The 20752-nt window shown below is 40.7% G+C and overlaps 1 protein-coding gene across 2 annotated transcripts in view; it reads right to left on the bottom strand.

The window, feature by feature from the left end:
- Positions 1–20752, bottom strand: part of cntn4 (contactin 4) — a 156968-nt gene that overhangs the window by 30074 nt on the left and 106142 nt on the right. For both annotated transcript variants that reach the window (XM_069512953.1, XM_020086371.2), the window contains exons 9-11: positions 15466–15605; positions 11496–11625; positions 10267–10417 (exon numbers count right to left, since the gene is read on the bottom strand). In XM_069512953.1, the coding sequence (XP_069369054.1) occupies positions 10267–10417; positions 11496–11625; positions 15466–15605 (421 nt within the window). The remainder of the gene's footprint in view (positions 1–10266; positions 10418–11495; positions 11626–15465; positions 15606–20752) is intronic.

The following is a 20752-nucleotide window of genomic DNA, read 5'->3' as shown; positions in this document are numbered from 1 at the left end:
ATCTTTGATGTTATCCATAGAAAAAAAACTTCCAGAATTTATTGTAAAATCGAATTTTGGTAGGTGAAATAAATGCCAATCTCCCATTGCCCAATACAGGCGCACACCAATAACGCATCCCTGAAACTCCACAGAGTGTAATGTGAATCACGGATGGGCTTGTTGTTTATCTAATCTAAATTTATCTGATGATCACATCATGTCAGACACGGTGCAGCCCCACATCCCCTGCTTAGAGCGACAAATATCAAACTAGTGATTCATATTCATCTGAAGTGAAGTGACATTCTGGGCACAAAAAGCCGGGGCTTGGACACATCATGAAAAAGGGCAAGGAAGGAGAAAAGCTACTGTTATGAAACTTTTGAATATTGCTCAGATATAATCAAACCATTTTAGGTCATCTGAGTAAGCCAGTTAGTTATAGCTGCTCTGCCATGTTCATATGAGTCATACTTGGCATAAGTTGGCAATTCTGAATGCCACAGTCATAAATGAATAATAAAATAAAAAATGTCCTCATTAAAACACTATTATTTTGATTTCTAACCAAGTTTGCTGTTACCCAAACTTCCCTCCATAACAAATGTAGGACTTGGTCCCTGCCCACTGAGGTTTGAAGCAACCAATGAGATTTACCCCTCCCCACTGAGCAGCTCTAACTCTGAGACACGTTTGCATAAATACAACGTTTAATCTGCTATGCGCGTGTGTGCTCGTAGGCACCTCTGAACAGTGTGTTGTCTGCCGCTGTCAGGATCAGCAAAGCGCTAATCCTCGGTTTGCTCCCATTCCTGGCGAGGGGGGACTCCTTCATGTGGCTTTTCTTTAAGCAACAGCCTGGGTGGAGAGGTGCAGGCAAAGACAAAATGAAAAGCGCCAGTCAGCTGTCCACAGCAGCCTTGTCAGGTCATAAACCTTTCCTCAAGGCAAAGTAATGAAATAAGCCCTTCTGGGCACATTAGCTCTCAGTATCCAGACCTGGCACTGCACACTCACAACACTAACCTCCGCAAAGAGTCAGGGCTCCACTTCACAAGCAGATGTTCAATTAGAGGCAAATGAGGTAAGTAGAGATCTGATGAGAAAAATGTGAAGTGACATTTACATGTGATAAACAATGTTTTTAATAAGTATAACAGCATGCAGCCAAAGAATGAAGCGAGTGAAATAGCAACACAGGACCATCCGGTCGCTCAGATCATTTAATCACCACCTTTATTAATACACCTGTTTCCATACAGAGCTTATTAATTCCAAGTCCTCATAAAATAAAGCCCAGAGACATTTGACGAGCCTCTTATTAAAATCCCCTTGAAACAGAACAAAGGCATCATGGAAAGATAGGGAGATATGCGATAAGCAAATTAATGCAAAGTTGGCTGCTGTGCCTCCTCTGCAGTTTTTGGTGTTCTCCTGACACTGATTCTTTCTGGAGTGTGTCTGGCAGAGCAGATGGGCCTATAAATGGAGATCACTCTGTGAGACATCTCTTCATTTACGTGACAGCCATGCTTATTTGCTCTGCCAGCATAGGAGGGACATATATAATATGCAAGAGGGACAGTTGTACCAGTGGGTCGTGATTACACACAGAATCTGGCCAATCCAGCGGCAGCAAGTGTTGCCCTCTGCATAGCCTAATGGAGTTATCAACATACACGGCACATAGAGCAAGCCTCCTGCGTCTTGTTGTGAGCCACTCAAACGTCTGTCGTGTTAAGCTCACACCTACAGCTCCGATATTAACAGACACCACTTAAGGCTGTAAACACACCTAGCAGATTATTTGAAAGTGCTCCAGGCAACTGAGTCAGGGCCACATCCTGCGATGGTAATTTCTCATGCTGACTGATTCATACGGCACGCTCGCTACTTCAATGTCCGTGTCAATAGGTTGGCAAAAGTAAAAAGCAGATTTAAAGAGGCCTCAAAATGTGCGTCTGAGCTCAATTCATGATGAGTGATGAAATAAGAAAAACGGGAGGAAGCAGGGGCTGACAATCGAGCCAATTCCTCACAAGCTTTTGAAAGTAAATTGTGCCCATTTTGAAACCATTGGCCAATTAGTGTGTCAAGTTGCACGGATGTGACCATTTTGAGATCTGATAGTGTTTTCTTTAGGACATGGGTAAGTGTCATTTTGACATATTAAAACATGAAATCATCCTGCAATGAGAGATAAAGCTGAAAGAATACTGGCTGTTGTTATTTCATCAACTTTTCAGGTAGGATTGGATTGAAGTCTTTAAGCCTTGTCTCCACTTTATTTGTGTTTCAGGTAGATTTACAAATGCTATAAAATGAAGACTCAATTAATTCTATGTTAATCTGGAAATCAAATATCCAACATAAACCTTCTTTGGATATTATGTTGCAGATATTTTTCACTTTTTCTAAACATTTTTCCAACTGGATAGTATACCACTGTAACACTGTGGTTAATACCCACATATAATAGCATTAAGTATTCTTTGTAGCTTATACCATATTTTTTATTTTCAATTTTAAGTTTGGTCACAGTTTGACTTCCAGAATTGGTCAGCCCTAAAAGTGTTGCCAACTTTGACCAGCAGCAGTTTCTGAAAGCCCCTGTGACATGTTTTGAAGGAAATGAATTGCTGATGAGTGGAAATCATCGGCTGACATCTTTACTATAGGAACAGGCCAAGGACAAATCATCACTCAACCAGTAAAGAATCATCAGTGTCGCAGATGACACGGAGAGACTCAAAAAAAGAACAACAGTTGAAAACACAGTGTAAAAGAAAAAATGGACTTAGAGCCTGCAAGTAATGAGACTGATATAACCACTGATTTACACTCCTTTAAAGTATTTCATGTTTTACCTTTTTATGAGAAAAAAGGTTTCAAGGATAAGGACTGTCTACTCTTTGGACTAATGCAACAGGCGTAGGGAATTCTTCTGCTTTTTGAAAAACAAGTGCTTGAAAATGGGAGGTCACTTTAGAGTCAGGGACATCTTCTATAAGGGCCCATAACATTGGCCTACTTGGCAACTCAAAGACACAGTCCAAATTGTTTGGACACTGACAGGCACCAAGTATAGATAGAATAGGTGCTTGTCATAATTACCTCATTAAATACGATCAATCTACTGTTCAGTTTCAAATGAAACACAAAAGTCTTAGAAGTGGAAAAATAACCAAAACCTTTAGTTGTGTTGCAGCCTCATAGGTCCAGATCAGTAAACCACTAAAACAAATAAATGACACCATAAAAATGGTTTCAACAAATTACTTTTAGAATAATTTCTAATGTTCATGCTTGCCCTTAAAAACTTGCCACTAACACACTTTGACCAGGAAACCTTTTATCATCCAAACCATTTTTGAAGCATTGTGTCCAAACTGCAGCCACTCTGACCAGTGACACCAAAAGAAATCCACTCATCTGGTCAGAAGATAGTGGTGTAAACTGTTTTAGTTTTCACAAACTGTAAGCAGAAGAGGGTGAGTAAAATTTTGGGAAAAAATATCATTGCATGGCCCCATGATATGAATCTGTTCTTTACTGACAACACCACAACTGAGCTTTGTCTCCACCACAGTGTTGCCTTGCTCAGAGTCAGTGCAGACAGTGTTTGTAATACTAAAGCTTTGTATAGAGGCTATTGTGTGAAAAATGTCACATCCCATCCAAGGCTTCTTTGTGTTATCAGTAAAGAACAGATTCGTTTATTATGGCCATGCAAAACTAAAATGTGGCCACAAGTTATTAATCTCATTCACACAACTTAATAATGCTACATGAAAGTACAATTGAATCACCAAGAACCACATAATAAAACAGACATACAGTTGCAAAACCAGACAGTTTAAAGACTACACTTTTTCCAGTTTGAACAAATTACTTTTTAAAGTTGTCCTCAGAGACGGCAGATCTTATGTCCATAGGAGGAGTGTTCCATTTTGTTTTGAATTAAGTGAGGGACTACTAGAAAGCCCAGGTCGGTGGACCTATAGTGACCTGCTGGCACCAGCAGCCGGAGTATGGAGAACCATGGAGTGCTCTATAGGTTGGAATGGATTTTAAAATCCTCAATATAAATGGAATCCAATGTAAAGATTATAGGATAGGTGAGATGTGGGGTCATCGTGCAGGATCATGGTGTCAGTGTTCTCGACACTCCAGAGACGACCAGGTGAGGCAGGTGAAGAGGAAGCTGAGTGGTTGAGTCTGGATGATATAAAAGTATAAATGATCATCTCCAGCTCAGGTTGTAATACAACTGCCTTCGGTTTTACACTGTTTTTTATGGGACAGATAAGAACTGGTTAAGTATTTGATGTGTTGCTTGAAATGCACAGCTTGATCAAAATGAAACCAAGATTTATAAGAGTAAACTTATCAGCTGGAGAAAGAAATCCAACACACTGAGAAGAAGTGATGCTATCTGCCATGTTAGTTGAATTAGAGTCTAAAAAACACTGAAGAAGTGAAGTGTTTTCCTACAGGATGATAATTTCTATCTTATCATTTCACTACCCACCCAAACAATGAAGACTATTTTTGCAGTGTGTTAGGATGGTCGCTGTGAGTGCTTAATGAAAAAAGGTAATACAATATGTAACTCTACCTTCTTCACTTCAAATCGATAATTTCTACCTTCCTATATATATCTTCATATTTTCAGTAAGAATCACACACCAATCAGCACAGAGCTGCAGCTCTCTTCTAAATTAAAATCAAAGAGGAGCTAAATGTATTAATTTACATTGTCTGAACAACAGTTTTACACTACTCTTCCTCTATGTTTCTCCTCCATGTGCTGTGGGTTGTTTTGAAACGGCTCATCTGGGGTAAAAAAAGGAGGTGAACAGATGTTACCTTGGCAACAAGCCTCCTGTACTCAGCTTGTTCAAAGATGTCACTCAAACAGTTACACTCCCAAGTGCACAATGACTTCTATAGCTAACACCGGTGCAGCGTTTCACACAGTTCCCTATTTCAGTGGGTTAGTAGTTTCTGCCTTCAAATCAGCGGAGGAATAGGAAATATGTGTATTCGCATTGTTTATAAATCACCTGCTAAAAGACATTAATAAAAAAACAGTAATCCACATCTATACTAATAATAATATCTTGAATTCATATCGATTCAATGTACCCAAGGCTGCTGTACAAGTTAGGAACAAAATGCAGGTATTTTAAAGTTTCTGAAAGTCACAAATTCAATCATTGTTAGTTGAAGGATGTTTGTTTTATCTGACCTTTGTTTAACCGGAGAAGTTCCATTCACTTTTTGGGGAGAGACCTGGCAAAGAAATGCAGCACGACAAATAAAAGCACAAAGCATTTAGAAAAGTAAAAATCAGCCTTGTAACCAGGCCACTTAAAAATAGTAAATTCTTCTGGATTTTAGAATTATTAAGAAGAGCAAATCATTAAACTTTGAGTCATTCCACAGCCAGAGATGCAGAACACACATAAAACATGTTTCTGTTTCCATACAGCCATTTGAGACCCGACGTAAAAAGATCTGATAATATTATCTAGTAGTTTTCTGTGTGATGCTGACCCGGGACAGATTGTCTGAAAGCAACCAAGGCTGAGAGAAAACTAACTCAGCCTGACCAGAACCTGACGGGCATTGTGTCTTGTGTCAGAATCCAAACAGAGCCCTACACTTTTGCTGATTACAGGCACGAGCAGGGTGAAAAATGAAGTAGATAGCCCTGCCAGCATGACCGAACTCGACTCAAAGCTGAATGTCGCAAAGGGAGCGAACCCTGCGAGCTAGTTCAGGCAGCCAACTCATTCATACCTCATTCTCCACAATCATCTATTATACACACCCACCTTATTAGGCAGCCTATTTAAGCAGAGAGTAATTTCCCATCAGCCCCTTTGCCCATCATATCTGTGTAATCATATCGGGGGAAAAACTGAGTTGGAGCCTAGACTCCGAACACAAACTATGTTCTACCACCGCTATAAATGGTTGAATGTGAGTTGTCTGACTGAACAACTTTTTTGTCTGAACCTGGCCTGACCTGGCCCGCTTGGGTTGGGTGTCCACATTCAGATCTGGAACCGCCTCATATATAATGTTAACAGTGAAAGAGCTTACAGCTGGCCATTGGTTATTTATGATTTAATAATGAATCGGAAATGCCCTTTGTTGGATTAGAATACTATAAAGTATAAAGCAATTATTTTCAATTAGTTAGCATATTTGGGATGTTCAATGAATAAAATCAATACATCAGAACACATTTCAAATAGATTGTACGTTCGTGTTATGCACTTAGCCACACAGCATGAGCCCAAATGGCATTTTGACTGGGCAGCAGTTTGCCAGGTACATTTTGTTCTTGGAGTACAGTCTCCTCTCAGCAATTATAATAAACATAAAGGACTCGATTCTGCCTCCCCAGGAATCCAGCCAACAGCAGGCTTCATAATTTCGCCCATTCTAAACACCTTATTTGAAAAATATGATGCATAACCCAGGGAGAAAAAAGTCACACATTTTAGCATTTTTAGAATTCATTTATTCTGGGTGTGTGACCTTTAAGATTGTGCTTACTGAAAGGAATTGTCATGGATACCTGGGGCATGCTGAACTTGTGACTGTCATCAACAAAATAAAACTAAAGCATTATACCCTCTTGTTTTTTTTATACTACAGTATGCACCAAAACAAACGACAAAGCAACATGTATCCGCTGTGCAATTGAGGAAACACACTGCAGCATCAGAGCGCCTGAAAACAAGAGAGTGGGGGATTTGTCGCAGCCACACCCAAACACCTTCTTCAAGGGATTGAAGAGATCCAGCGCAAATATTTGCGTGACTGCCAAAGCCGATCGAGATAAATACTTAAGGTCTTGAGCATTTGAGTGAGGAGGGAACAACATCGGGACGTCAGCATATCCCGTGGCGGCTCATGAGAGGACAGTTGATTGAGTAGTCTGGCGTGAGCGGCCTAACAAACTTGATTTCTTTGTGCCAGTGACATATTGAAATGGCGTGTTTTATTTTTTCAGGCTGCTCTCCCTGGCTGGCACGGCACTCTTACACTCTCATCAGCAAGACCTGCTCTGCTCTGCGCTCTCAGCTGCTTTGTTCCAGCTGATGTCATCTAAACCTCGTCCCTGCAGGGTTGTCTGGGGTAGATAAGACATCCCCTCCCTCCACTGGCCTCCTGCAGGAAAAAAAAAAAAAACGGGGGCTGCTGCTATGAAGATGGATTACACAGCTGGTGACACTAGTTCCCTTTCTGCTGAAGCCACTGTGGAGTGCTAACGCAATTAAGGCAATTAATCTTCAACAAGAGGAGTTCACAGCTACCTCCTATGAATTTACACCTTTCCGTACAGGTGTGTAACCAAACAGACATGCTCAGACATGCATGCATCCACACCGCGTACACGCATACAAATGCTGTAATGTCTCTGGACTTCATATATGTTTTTAAAAAACATTAATACAAATGAACAAGCAAGAAATGTGACTCTTGTGCTGAACACAGTCGATGTGTGAAACCAGGATGTTATTTGTTCCATCATTCCGTGAAGTCTTATGGTTTCAGCAGGATGAGACGATTCACTCTCGTTGAACTACAGGCACGAAGGCTATTATAGGGCGGCCATTTACAGACAACTGTTCTAATGATGTCCACAACAGATGCTGAACATTTTTATTGTGTGGCCTGCAACGCGGGGGTGTATGTGCCGATGTCTCAGAGGAGAGGACAAAGGGAGAGAATAATAAAGAGGGGGGAGCTGTAATAAGCACATTTAAAGGATCTGCTGTGTGTTTTCAAGCTATAGAAACAGTCACTCCACTTAGTAACTGGCAGTGCATTCCAGCATCACGGCAAAACAAAAAAAAAGATTCTCTTTCTTCTTACTTTTAGAGAAGCAGCACAGATGGTCAGAGCCAAACATCATTTATTTAGATCAAATAGAAGCATTTTAACATATTTCTGAACTTCAAACAGACTTTGACAACCACCAAGATAAAGAAATCCATCTACTAATTGATCATAATCAAAACAGTCAAGTTCCAGCTAAAAACATTTATTCCATGATTTAATTTTCAAGTCAGTTGTGTGTAAGAGTCAAACGATTTGATTCCTGAATCACTCATTATTTGTCAAAGCAGTTGGTCATAATTTGATTTATAATTGAGTGAGAACACTGCAGGACAAGTACATGCACTGACCATAGACTGTGGCACTGACAGAACTTCAGGGAAACAAAGCTCCACAAAGTGTCCACATCTGTAAAGACGCTGCCATTTCATTCATCAAGAAGGACGTAGAGACAAATGTGAAATCCATCTGAACTTTGAATTCAAAACAACAGGGTCAAAATGCTCAGGGCACGGTGAGGTTGAAAAAAGTGTGAGAGGGAGCGACGCAGGGCGAGTGAAGGGCACCAGCAGCGAAACCACTATGCAAATTCCCCCGCCACTTTGTTTGACAAGCAACAACACTGCTTTGTATATATGCAAAGCCTGGCAAGACACTGTGCACACAGGCCTGCTAGAGCCGAGTCATGCTAGAGTGGTGACACCCGATGGCTGACCCCTGTCTGCAGCCAGGCCACTGGGCCGGTCTTCACACGCACAGACAGACACACACAATCACTGACAAAAGTTCCCACATGTGCACGTCTCTTATCTCAGGACTCAAACGTAGCAGGACGATAAGATTGTTCCTCAAAAACTTGTGTCAGAAGTTGAATTAGTGGATGCGACGTCATGTGACACACATCACGTGACGTACCTCACTCTCCACAACCATCAATAATACACACCCACATTATTAGGCAGCTTATTTAAGCAGAGAGAACTCTCCCATAACCCCCTTTGTCTGCACTGCTGCTGCAGTATGGATACCAGTTGCTTCGGCCCCTCCACCACCCCAGCATCCACCTGTAGGCTCCGATGGAGGGGTTACAAATATTAGATCATCACTCCCATCATATCTATGTAATCATATCAGGGGGAGTGATTAAGTCTGAGCCTAAACGCTAAACACAAACCTGTTCTACTGCTGCAATAAACATTGGAATGTGAATTGTCTGACTGAATTTAATTTCCGGAGCCTTTAAAAACTACTTCATTAGAACTTTGGATTGAGTCTCTTTGGCCACCACTAAACAGCAGGAGGTAAAACATGGCAAACCCCATTAACCATTACTCAGTTTGACTCCATGCTGCCTTTCTTCTCTGCTGTTCTGTAAGTGTTCTCACATAATCTGAGGGCTTTATTATGAAAATCTCTCTCCGAATGAACAGAAAAAACATGGCATTAGCTGAGGCCTTCGGTTGAACCTTAATACACTGTGTTCATACTTCTAACTATAGAATAGGAATATAATTGATCATCTCGTACAAATTCAATATACTGAAAGATATTCTGAAAGTCTAGACATAGGGTGAAACTGATGGGGCGACAAAACAATGGCTCCTTGTGCAACATTTATTTTGCAGCAGAGATGAATTAGAAAAAGAAATCGTACTACTGGGCTGCTTCGGGTCTGTTTTCTATGATGCAGTATTTGGGGCCATGTTGAAGAAAACACATCTGAATTAAGAGGAGATTGTAATATTATGAGAATAAAGTCGTAATTTTACGAGAAAAAAAATTGTAATTTATGAGACAAAAAATGAGTAAGCCCAAAACATTCTCACCAGGGTTTCACTTCTTCTGGATGTAAAATCTTGAACCAATCTAATTTTGAAACCAAGTTTCAAAATTAGGAAACTTCACACAGATGTAATCAGACCTGCCAATAATTTCCTCCAAGTCTGTTATTCTTTCTCCAGAATAGACTCTGATTCTTACACAATATGTCCTGATACTTATGATAATATGATGTTGATGAACCTAAATATCAAGTATCATGTTATTTGTGAGACTTTAAGTATATAAAGTATAATGTTCTGATATTCTCTCTGTAAAGTGACACATAGCATTAAGTTATGAATTCATTCTCTCAATTGTATGACTTTTTCCCTTGACATATTACCACTTTATTCTCGAAATCTGAGACTTGTTTTTTCTTAAACATGGCCCTGATACTCAGATGTATCTGTCAGTATTTGTCAAGATGCTGCATCTGGAAAGAGCATGTGTGGCTCAGCATTAAGACGTGCCTGTATTACCACACCTGAACACGACCTCAAGGGATCTGTACGTGGCTCAAAGCAATCAGAGCACATGCAGGTAAAAGTCCTACGGTCCTCACAGTGTGGCAGAGAGCAGAACAAAATGTATAAAATGCGATACCTGTTATTTTCTCGGAGTGGTTCGCTGCCCTTCCGCCAAGAGATCACACCCCAAGGAGACATCTTCGGCCTGCACTCGATGAGCACATCTCCTCCTACCTTCACCAGCGTCTGGCTCCTCAGTTGATTGTGAGAGAAATCTGGGGCAACGGCTGAGACGAGAAGAGCATATTAAAGCCAGCATTTGTAAAAGCCTCACATCTCCTAACCTCAAAAATTAACTAATTCCTCTCTGATTATTTATCTGATATCCAATTTATCTCATTTTCCAAATGTTAAAACTTCAAAATAGGATCGTAAATACTGTACACTGTCTATCGCCATGGATAATTAAAAGAAACCAGATTACATTATTTGCAATCTGAATTAAATGAGTAATGAGGAATCTTAATAGTAACACCTGCAGTTGATGTGGAGATCGGTGTAACTTATTATTATTCTCAGTTAGACTTCGTGTGATTCTTTGATTTATTTTCACAGCAGAGACAGTAATATTTTGTTCTTTAGGGTTTCACCAAATGATTATTCCAAAGTAATAACTTTCCCTGACTGGAAGCCACTCGAGAAAAATATACGGCCTTTTAAAAAAATGAAAGCGTCTGATTCAGTAACCTGACGTTAACCCCCCCTGAGTCGGCGTTCTCGGTTCCCTCAGTCGCACTTAGACTGATCAGGATGAGACGTATTGGAGGTTGAACATTGAGAGCTGCTGCCAGCCCCGAGTGGAGAGTGACAGGCTTGACAGGGCAGATGGGTGAGGCTGGTGAACGGAGCCGCTCTGGCATACATCACTGTCAGCCGGACGCATTCCTCTTATAATTAATGCCTTTCAATTAGTGGCCAATAACAGAGGGGCCGGAGGTCATCTGCCACTGCTGAGCAGAGGAGGAAGACGGAGGAAACTTGAAAACAAAAACTGACAAACGCGTGCACACAGACACGTGCGCCCACCAGGGCAGCTGTGGCTCAGGATGTGGAGCGGTTCGATCACAGTCCATCGTTCGGTGTGCCGAAGTGTCCTTGGGCAAGATACTGAATTGGCCCTGACAGCTATGCCAGCAGTGTGTGACTGATGTGTGCTAGAGAAAGTGCTGCACAAAGATGCACTGTATGAATGTGTGAGTGAATGAGTGAATGGTAAAACTGTACTGGGACGCACTTTGAGTGGTCATCACAACAAGAGAATAAAAACAAATACAGACCATTTACCATTTATAGCCGGTGCCTTACCTATAACTCGTAGCTCTGTGTTGGAGAAGACCTCGCCGTGCTTGTTCCCAGCCACACACTGGTACATTCCCGTGTCGGACAGGGTCAGGCGGCTGATTGTCAATGCCCCATTGGCGACCTGTATGCGCTCCTGTGGACACAGGGACACATGCCCTTAATACGCCTTATTCCCAGCGCTCATCTACATAAAAACAGCCGGTCAGTGGGCAAGTGAATCATGGTCTGCAAGTGACAGACGTGGCAATAAATCTAGGTTTTCATCACTAATGGAGGGAAAGGCTTGGGTGGATGGAGGCAGGCTAGCAGAAAATGACCCTAATCAATCTGCATGTTTATGAGAGTGAAATAAAACCATGCCCTATTTATATCTCTAACTGCACCACAGGGCCTGTTTCCCCTTCAGCAGGAGGAGGGGATAAGGAATATCGTAACATCTGAGGTGTACTGCATTGTGAAAATTGCTTTTCTGATAGGTATGCCCTATACATACTAAATGCTGTGTACATGGTCATGCTGTACCACCTCTTTTTTTTGTGCCTGCCTGCGTGGGAAAACTTGCTCGTCACTGAGCCATCAAATTAAGATCTATTTAAGGACGGCTGGGCCTGATGAACTCAAAAACCCAGTTGGATCAGTGCATGAGTTGCTCATTTAATCCTCACTATATGTTTATCTCTCTGAGCTTGGCTTCTCACTCAACTCTGTCACCATGGTATTAAATCCTTGAGCAGTTTTCATACATCTCTGTGCAGCTGTGTCAGGTTCTACCACCTTGTGCCCTTCATCTTCTGTGTTTTCCTCAGGCTCGCCCGTAATGTCATTAGAGCCCATTTCCAAGGGGGCGTCTCAGCGGCCTGAACTCCAGTCACGGGGGGATTAAGGTAGAGTCGCATGAAAAGAGAGACTGTCCTCAGTGAAAGATCACAAACTAATCCTGTGTTTGAGCAGGTTGTGCCAGAATTTCCATAATGCTTGGAAGCCGTGGATGTGCGGGGACGAATATCCCTGCTGGCAAGGATGGCAAATGGTGGCGTACATCAGTCTGCACATGGGAAGCGCTCCTGTTTACGGCTGCTATTAATTAAGCATGACGTTCCACTCAAATCAGCAGTTTTTCATGCAGGGACCTGGGGGGACCATCTGCACGCCTTATGCTGAATGGAAATGATTGGCAATGTCATTCCCCAACAACACTGGTTTGATTCATTTGATATGAAACTGAGAAAAGCATGTAAAAGAATGGATGGCACGAAGGAGACTTCTTCTTTGGTTTTATAAAAGTGGGCGTCTTGAATTTGATTGCTGTCTGCAGCGTCGCTCCTCAGAAATACTAATTACTGGAAGCCTTTGTGAGGACGAAGCCAAACAGCTGTAAAATTTAAACAAGAGACATATTATAATGCAGCGGCATAACAACATCAATCCACTACTGTGGCTTTAAAGAGAAAAAGGAGGAAAAATAATCATATTAGTTCTGCTCTTCAAATACAAAGATGCAACAGAAAATATCATCAACTGGATTTTTCTAATCTCGAAAGTTTGATCGCATTAAGAATGAAAGCAAAGTCTCAGGCTGAAAAAAACAACAAGTAATTATTGGTGCTCGTAGAACTGTGAAAGAAATTGATAGAAATGTGATTGATTACAGCTGACTATGAAAAAACTACATGAACTCAGCTTTGCAACAGACAGAACAGAAGCTCAGCCTGTTTGCTCCACTTGAGCTTGAATTATTGGGGAAGGCAGGAAATTTAAACCAGCTCCCCTCGTCTCATCGGAAAGTAGCAAACGTCACTTAAATTACATCATTCATTCCTTAAACTGAAAAATGGCTCTGACGCTAGAGTCCTTCCGGAGATAAACTCAGTTCAAGTACACTAGAGTAAGTAATTAGTATGGTGGTCCTGTTCGCCTTTAAATGGACTAAATCCTGTTTCATGCTAGAGTTTGTCTTGAATTGCACAGACACTTAATCCTGAAGCTATTGTCAATAAAATAGCAGAGAGAAGATGAGAGCAGCCATGAGAAATAAAGCATTCCAATAAACCATTGTTATTCTGACAAGAGTCGTGGCAAAAAGCATCGTCATGAGTCTTTTAATCTGAGAGGTCTGACTCAGACAACAGTCACACAGCAGCACGCTCACTGTCCGTCCAGTGACGCTAAAGTCAGATTTAAAGTTCTCACGTAATTCATTTTTGCACTGCTAATAGGTGTTTTTGGTAGTTTTTCCTGATCTAGTCGACGGTTAAGGACAGAGGAAGTCGCACCCTGTACAGATTGTGAAGCCCTAAGAGGCTTGATCAGATTTTTGAGAGTTGGCCACTGACACTTAATAATAAACATGTTGACAACGAAGAAAGCAGAGTTACTGCAGTCAAGCCATGGATGTATGTGAGGCGTCATTTGCCAGGTGAACAACTGGACAAGCCAGTCTCTGCTTAAAATGAGATGCTTGTGAATTTGAGGTGTTACGGTACAGGTGCTGGGAGGAAGCAAAAAAGGTCCAAGTAGAACTGTTTACAGAAAAGCATTTATAAGCAGTGACAGATTTGTTTCTAGAGACTTCAGTCATGTTGCTCAAAGTTAGAAAACTGTGGGCAAGAATACGTTTCACGCCACTGCGATTTCAGAAAGGTCTCAATTGATTCACTGTAATAAATAACAACAAATGGTGCATCCTCTCCCCACTGCTCCTTACATCACTGACCTTTCCCTCTTCCACTCATTAAGCCACTGTGGTTAATGGTGGCATTTGAGACAATGCAACACCTTCGCTGATTAATCCATTCACCCAAGCACCCTGAATATATCCATTCATTATGTCTATCTTAAGGGGAAATCTGCTACACAAAAAAATCAACACAGTCACAGTAATGATAAATCAAACAATGAATCTAGAGGGCTGAGTGTGGTGAGGTGTTTTTGCAGGATTATTTTTAAGGCACTAGCACTTACATACATTTCATAATGGGTGGAAGTAAAATCTGCCTTCAGTATTTAATGTCATTAATAAAAACTTCCTGTTTACAGATGGGTTGTCTTGTTTAGTGCACAAGAAAGTCAAGAGTCATACCTCTACATTTCCTCCCTGATACCGAGCCGAATCTGCTTATTTTCATTTGTATTTGTTGTTGTTGTGCAGAGTCTTGCTTCCACTAATATAACAACAGACTGGGCTCATTCCGACGACATGTATTTCAAGGACTGATCGATAACCCCTCGTGTCTTTGTCGCCTATTTTGCATAATGAAGCAAATTAACATAAAGCCTATTTATTTATCAGGTGCAAGCTGTGCCTGAGTGTCCGATCAATCTTCTCCACAACAACCTGGCGAAAGCATCCAAAATAATAATCCATTAAAATGAGGGACTAGAGCAGAGCAGGGTTCAGCTGAAGTTAGAAGTCGGGTGTTTGGAGGCATCAAAGACTCATGACATATTGAAGATTCAGAGGGCACAGGGAGCTTCAACAGAAGCAGGATGCCCAGTGTTTTTATAGAGAATCTCACTTTTTCCTTCCTGGTGGCACAGGATTAATAACGGCACTCGGCGATGAGAGATTTAACACAAGATTAGCGTAGCTCTTACATCACTGTGCTTTCCAGTCTACCATGAAATACTCAACCCGTTTACAGTTCAGTCTGTTACCGCAGCAGACACACTCGGATTCCTTTAAAATAAATGTTGCTCTGCCGAATTGAACATTATAATGTATTGCACTGCAGGAGGCACTGTGTTGTAATGAAGAAGACGATAATGTGCGGTAATTAGTCAGTAAAGCTTGAACAAGCAGCACAATAAAGCTCTGTAAATGGAGTACATGGTTGTTCACATTCTCCCTTCAAAGGCGGCAGCAGCAGCACAGTATACAAGCAGATCTGGGCCAGAGCTGCTGACGCATGTCTCACCGTGGAAGCTGAACTGTATCTTCAGTTTAAAAGACATGCATGTGCTTGACCGGTCTCACCTCGGCGGAATCCAGGTTCTCTCCATTTTTCATCCACCTGTAAGAAGGCTTCGGCTTCCCTGTGGCTTTACACTCCCACACCAGCGAGTCATCAATGAGCTTCTGCACATCTTCAGGTTTTTCAATGAGATGAGGGGGGGCTGGAAACATAAAACAAAAGTGTAAGTGAATGAGAGAGTAAAGACAAAACAAGACGGCTGTAAGGACATGAGAAATTAGCAAAAAGTATAATTTTCAGTGTTACAAAAAATCATTTAAAATCATTTTTTGACTGTGCAGCTTCTTTTAGAATCCAGATAAAAGAGATGAAGTGGCTACAATATTTATTTGAGTTATTACTTAGTATTTATTTGTCTTTGCTAACTGCAGAAACAGCCTTGTGAGCACGATGTTTCCTAAACTGACAGGAGGGGCCCAAAAACCGCTGATTAAAGCCCCATTTCCAGTGGCCAAAACCTCTGGCTTTGGTTTATATGGGAATGGATATCGGCCTTCAGGGTTGAAAGACTTTACACCAGGGTGTATGCAATACATGATGTTATGAAGCACACTGAACATAAATGTGAGAAAACGTGTATATATCTTATATGTTATTTTATATGTTAGTTCACAACAACAATCATTTTCTTAGAACCCCAAGAGACTGCAATATCACCATGGTCTGAGACACCCTAACAAGGTCCCATGCCACTACACACATTATCATGACCTTCTATGTAAAGTGCCTTGAGATAATGTATATTATGATGTGGCGCTATATAAATAAAATTGAACTGAAGTATATTTTGTACCAAACGATTCAAAATTTCAGAGGTTTGGTTGAAGACTAGACGTTCAGAAAGTGTGTGTGTGCACTTTGTTTTACATTTTGAGAAAAGCTCCTGCTGACTTTCTGGTGTGCATGCATCCTAACAGGATGTACTGTTTACCATCTCCTCTGCTTGTTTTTCACTTTAAAATAAAGTTATTTTATTTCCAACATTCTCAAAGATTCAATTGAACTCCAATCAGAGACAATGCAGTGAAGGAAAATTGAATTTAACATGAACTATCAGGTCTCTGTAAAGAGAAGCAAACAGTATACAATGTGATTCATTCACACATTAAGTTGCTTTTCCCGTGTTAGTCAGTGTGTTTAATACCTAATTTAGTTTTAGTATCAGGGCTTTGAATACCACATTTATTGTTTTGATCTGTTTTCATAGTTTCTCCGTAGAAACAAAAATGATGAAAACCATATTCATATACTTTAGGTTGGCTTCTGGTGCAATAAAATTCTCCCCTCAATACAATCTGAGTAAATGATGGTATAATTACACAGGGGCAGAATTGATTCTTGCTTTGCCACGTAAGTAACTCAAGGCTAGTTAATGATGAAGCCAAAGAAGAAGTGGAACATAAAACTGGATGCGCAAAGCTCTGTCTGCGTAATGCTCTGTACACTCTGGATGATGTGTAGGTCAAGCTACTATCATCCTATATCACACAAGGCCAGTTGCAGGACAAGAGTAATAGCTGACTGCACTTTTCCATTCCACAGAGCTCACCTAATGCCACTCTCAAGGACTGACCTTTGTGGAGGCCTTGCAGGAAAAGTACAATCCTACTCTAATTGGCTTCTGGTATACAGTATTCCTCACAATGAGAATTTCAGTATATCTGCGAATGTATCCCTACACTGAAACTGTTTGCATTGTTACTTCAGCATGTAGCCGAGGTGGATGAGCTGGGATTCTGTGTGCTTTTGTGTATTTATGTCAGAGACCTGCACAGTGGATCATGTGTCCTACTACAGGCCTCTAAGTGCCACACCGGATGTGAGAGCAGCATGTGTTGCTTGCATACATACACTGCCTGCATGAGACACGTCTCAGGCATGTGAGCTGCTCTCATAGAGTCAGGGTCTCACCTACTTTCTAGCAAAAATAGACAGTGAAAATGATCTTTCACAACAGATTCAATATCTATCTGTTGAATATGTAAAAAAACAAATATTTACATAAATATTTACGACACTTAAATTGTCCTTAGTTTTAAAAAAGCTAAAAAAATATCAGTTATTTATACGGCTGAAGAGAGGAGACATTTATGGTCTCATGTATGATGCAGCATCATTGCCATTGTTCACCTATTGCAGGTAGCATCTTCTAATCCTGCAACCAGCCTGCTGGACAATGCAACTATTTTTAAATGAAGATTCAGATCAAGCATTCACACATTTGAAATACTTTTTTTTTTTTTATGGGGATCCTCACGTGCACATGTTTCACACTATCTTTCAGGGGCACTGCTGCTTCATCCTGTGCTTTGTTAAAGAAATAATAAGATGCAGGAGCATTTTTTTCCATATTGCAGAATTATAGCAGATGTGCCAAAACAGGGGAGACAGCTCTGTGTGCAAGACTACATCTAATCAATGTCAGCCATTGTAAACACGTCAAATACAATTTTCAAAGAAATGGTTTCTGTCATTTGTTATCTCATTGATGTTTGTCCAAATGTTCCTCACTTTGGTAACGTTTCTTTTTTTTAATTGGTTATTTGATGCTAAAATATGGGGTGAAATGTCATGATTGACAGCTGACACTGACTGATTGGTCGAGCTCACGTATCGACAGGACCTCGCTTAAGCGGATCCATCCCCCAATTGTTACTGCACAGACTCCGGCTCCACTTGTGCAAGATGGCAGCGTTCGTATCAGGGAAATTTTGACTTCATGTCTGGATAGTAGAGATGCCTCGTCCATCTTTATATACAATCAGTGGTTTGTACATGGAGTCCGCTAGCATAGATGGCAGAAAGTTGCTTGAGGGGACTCAAGCATCACCCGTTATTTAGCATCAAATCCATTTATGCTATCGCAGTCCTCCATCAGAGCCTGGCTGAGCTGCCCCACCCACAGCACCTTTCAATACTGCATTGTTGTTCTTGCTGTTTTATTTTTTTCTCCCCCCTCTCAAGGTCCCTCACTCCATCCCTCACCTGCTGCGAACGTTATCGACTCTCAGTCAGCGCTCACCAAATTAAAGTAGGCAGCCCATCTCTGCCTGCACCGGGCCAAGCGCGCATACAATCAGGCCAAACGTCAAGTGGCTAAAGCAGAGCAAAGATGGGAATTTGCCTTATCAGTGAAATCACAGGGAGATAATGCAGCGGTAAGTCTGCAGAAACACAAATGTGAATACAACAGGGAAACTAACCTGTCACAGCTCTGCATTTACTCTCCGTCTGAGTAATATCAACATCAACAAGCCGGCGAGTGGCCGTTTCTTTTCAAAGCTTCTCAGGGATGGAGACTTTAACAACTCGTCTTTGGCTTCAATTCATTAAAGTCGTAAAAACGAGTGGTTTTGTCAGTGGTCAGAAATTGGAGGCAGTAGGAGGCTGCCTTGAATACAAAGATTAATAATTAGGGAGAGAGATGGTGGCTAAATGAATTTTTTAAAATCAAGAGATAATATATATATTAGCCTATAACCACAAATGTGATTCTAAGCCCTCAGCACAGTGAATGAATTCCCATTTCAGGTAATCTTTTTAATGTTTTATGAATATATTTATTAGTATATCTAAAATCTGAAATTTAAAATAACACATATTTTAAATTTGAAATACAGCTCCTACAGTCTTCTTTAAAACACTGATATAAAACTTACATCGAGGTATATTAAAGTTGACATACAACAATAAGCAAACTGCCACTGTGAACTAACACCTTCATTTCTTCCTGCCTGACACAAAACCCAGCTCTCTCTCCACTGACGCCCACCTGCATGTACAAGAGATACCCTTATCGATTCCCCCATTGGCTTACACTGCTGACAAATGTCTCAAAGGCTTAATTCAAAGGGAGTTCAAAATAAGATTACTGATTATTATCACTTGGCTGCAGACAGCAGGAGAGAGAAAGTGACATAACACATAAAACCTGAGAGAGGACCAGCAGCTCAAATGGACAAATCAAGCACTGGTGGATCACAGCGTGCTCCTCGGCTGTTATAGTGAATTCAGCTAAGAGCTACCAGGGTTGTTGTAAATAATGACAAATTGTTAAATGCCCCAAATGAGTTATTTGTGAGAGCTGACACAGCACGGCTCGACGGGAGAAAATCCGACAGAAGAACAGGGAGACTGGCAGAGGTGGGAGGAACAGCTATAAGCAAACAGGCTATACTTTTAATAAAGCATTAATGATTGACATTATTTTAATTTAACAATGAATTCCCATATGATTCATTCATATTTTAGTATTTCTACTGTAAGTGTTTTAGACTTATACTGCCTTAAATTCATAATATAAGCCTCGATATTTTTAAATTGCTTTCAGATACTTGGAATCTTTCTCATTTTCATACTAACTCATTTGCAGCAGTCATTTCGATGTATGCAAAAGATAATGCTTGTGTCGTCAGATATCAACCAAACAAGGACTCCACACCACCAGTTACAGCCAAGTGTCTACTGGAAAAAACATGAGTTACCTTTTGTTTCCCAACGTGTTCCTGGAGCTGCATCACATTGTTATAGAAGAGTGTACACAAGCTCTATCCTTGGTACAAACAAAATATATCCAATCAATTTGAATGCTATTACGGGCAAATCCTGTTTTTTTAAAATATACAAATCATATATGAACCATATAAGATATTTACTTATTGCTTGAGTGTCTGGAATTATTAATGCAGAAAGCAAATAAATGTAAGGCAAACACAGTACACACACACACCCACTGTAATATGGGCTGAAAGAGTGGACATGTGTGTATCTTGTCAGCATAAATTATCATACAGAAAATAGTTATTTTTGTATGTGGAGTCAGTCATGGAGCGGAAACACAGAGGATTTTTCTTTTCTTAGACGTGTAAAGGATCAAACTAACTTACATTACACTTAAACTTGAAGACAAACAAATATTTTAGAATTTGCAATAATTGTTGAATTGCAAAAACATCACACCAAGTATATTGAAATTCTGTTTTATCACAGATGTGTACTGTAAATGTCTGCAATGTAAATACAAATTCAATTTCCACGTTTATCAGTGTTAGGGATTTCTGTCTGAAATGTAAAAAATCAAGATGTAAATTGCAAAATTCAGGAGAGAAACCTTATTGAAATGTGCACTGGGTCATTTTGTAAGAGCACAGTCCTTTTTCTGATTGTGGAGGTTTGAACTTTGGAATGAAATGGACTGCACATCCCAGCCAGTGGTGATCGTAACCATTAGTATGTGAAGTCGTCGGTGAGAGTCTAACCACGGCACTATCAACAATAATGCATCAATCT

This window comes from Paralichthys olivaceus, chromosome 2 (assembly GCF_024713975.1).
Source record: "Paralichthys olivaceus isolate ysfri-2021 chromosome 2, ASM2471397v2, whole genome shotgun sequence".
In the NCBI taxonomy this organism is placed as follows: Eukaryota; Metazoa; Chordata; class Actinopteri; order Pleuronectiformes; family Paralichthyidae; genus Paralichthys; species Paralichthys olivaceus.
This window is presented reverse-complemented; position numbering and strand designations above follow the sequence as displayed.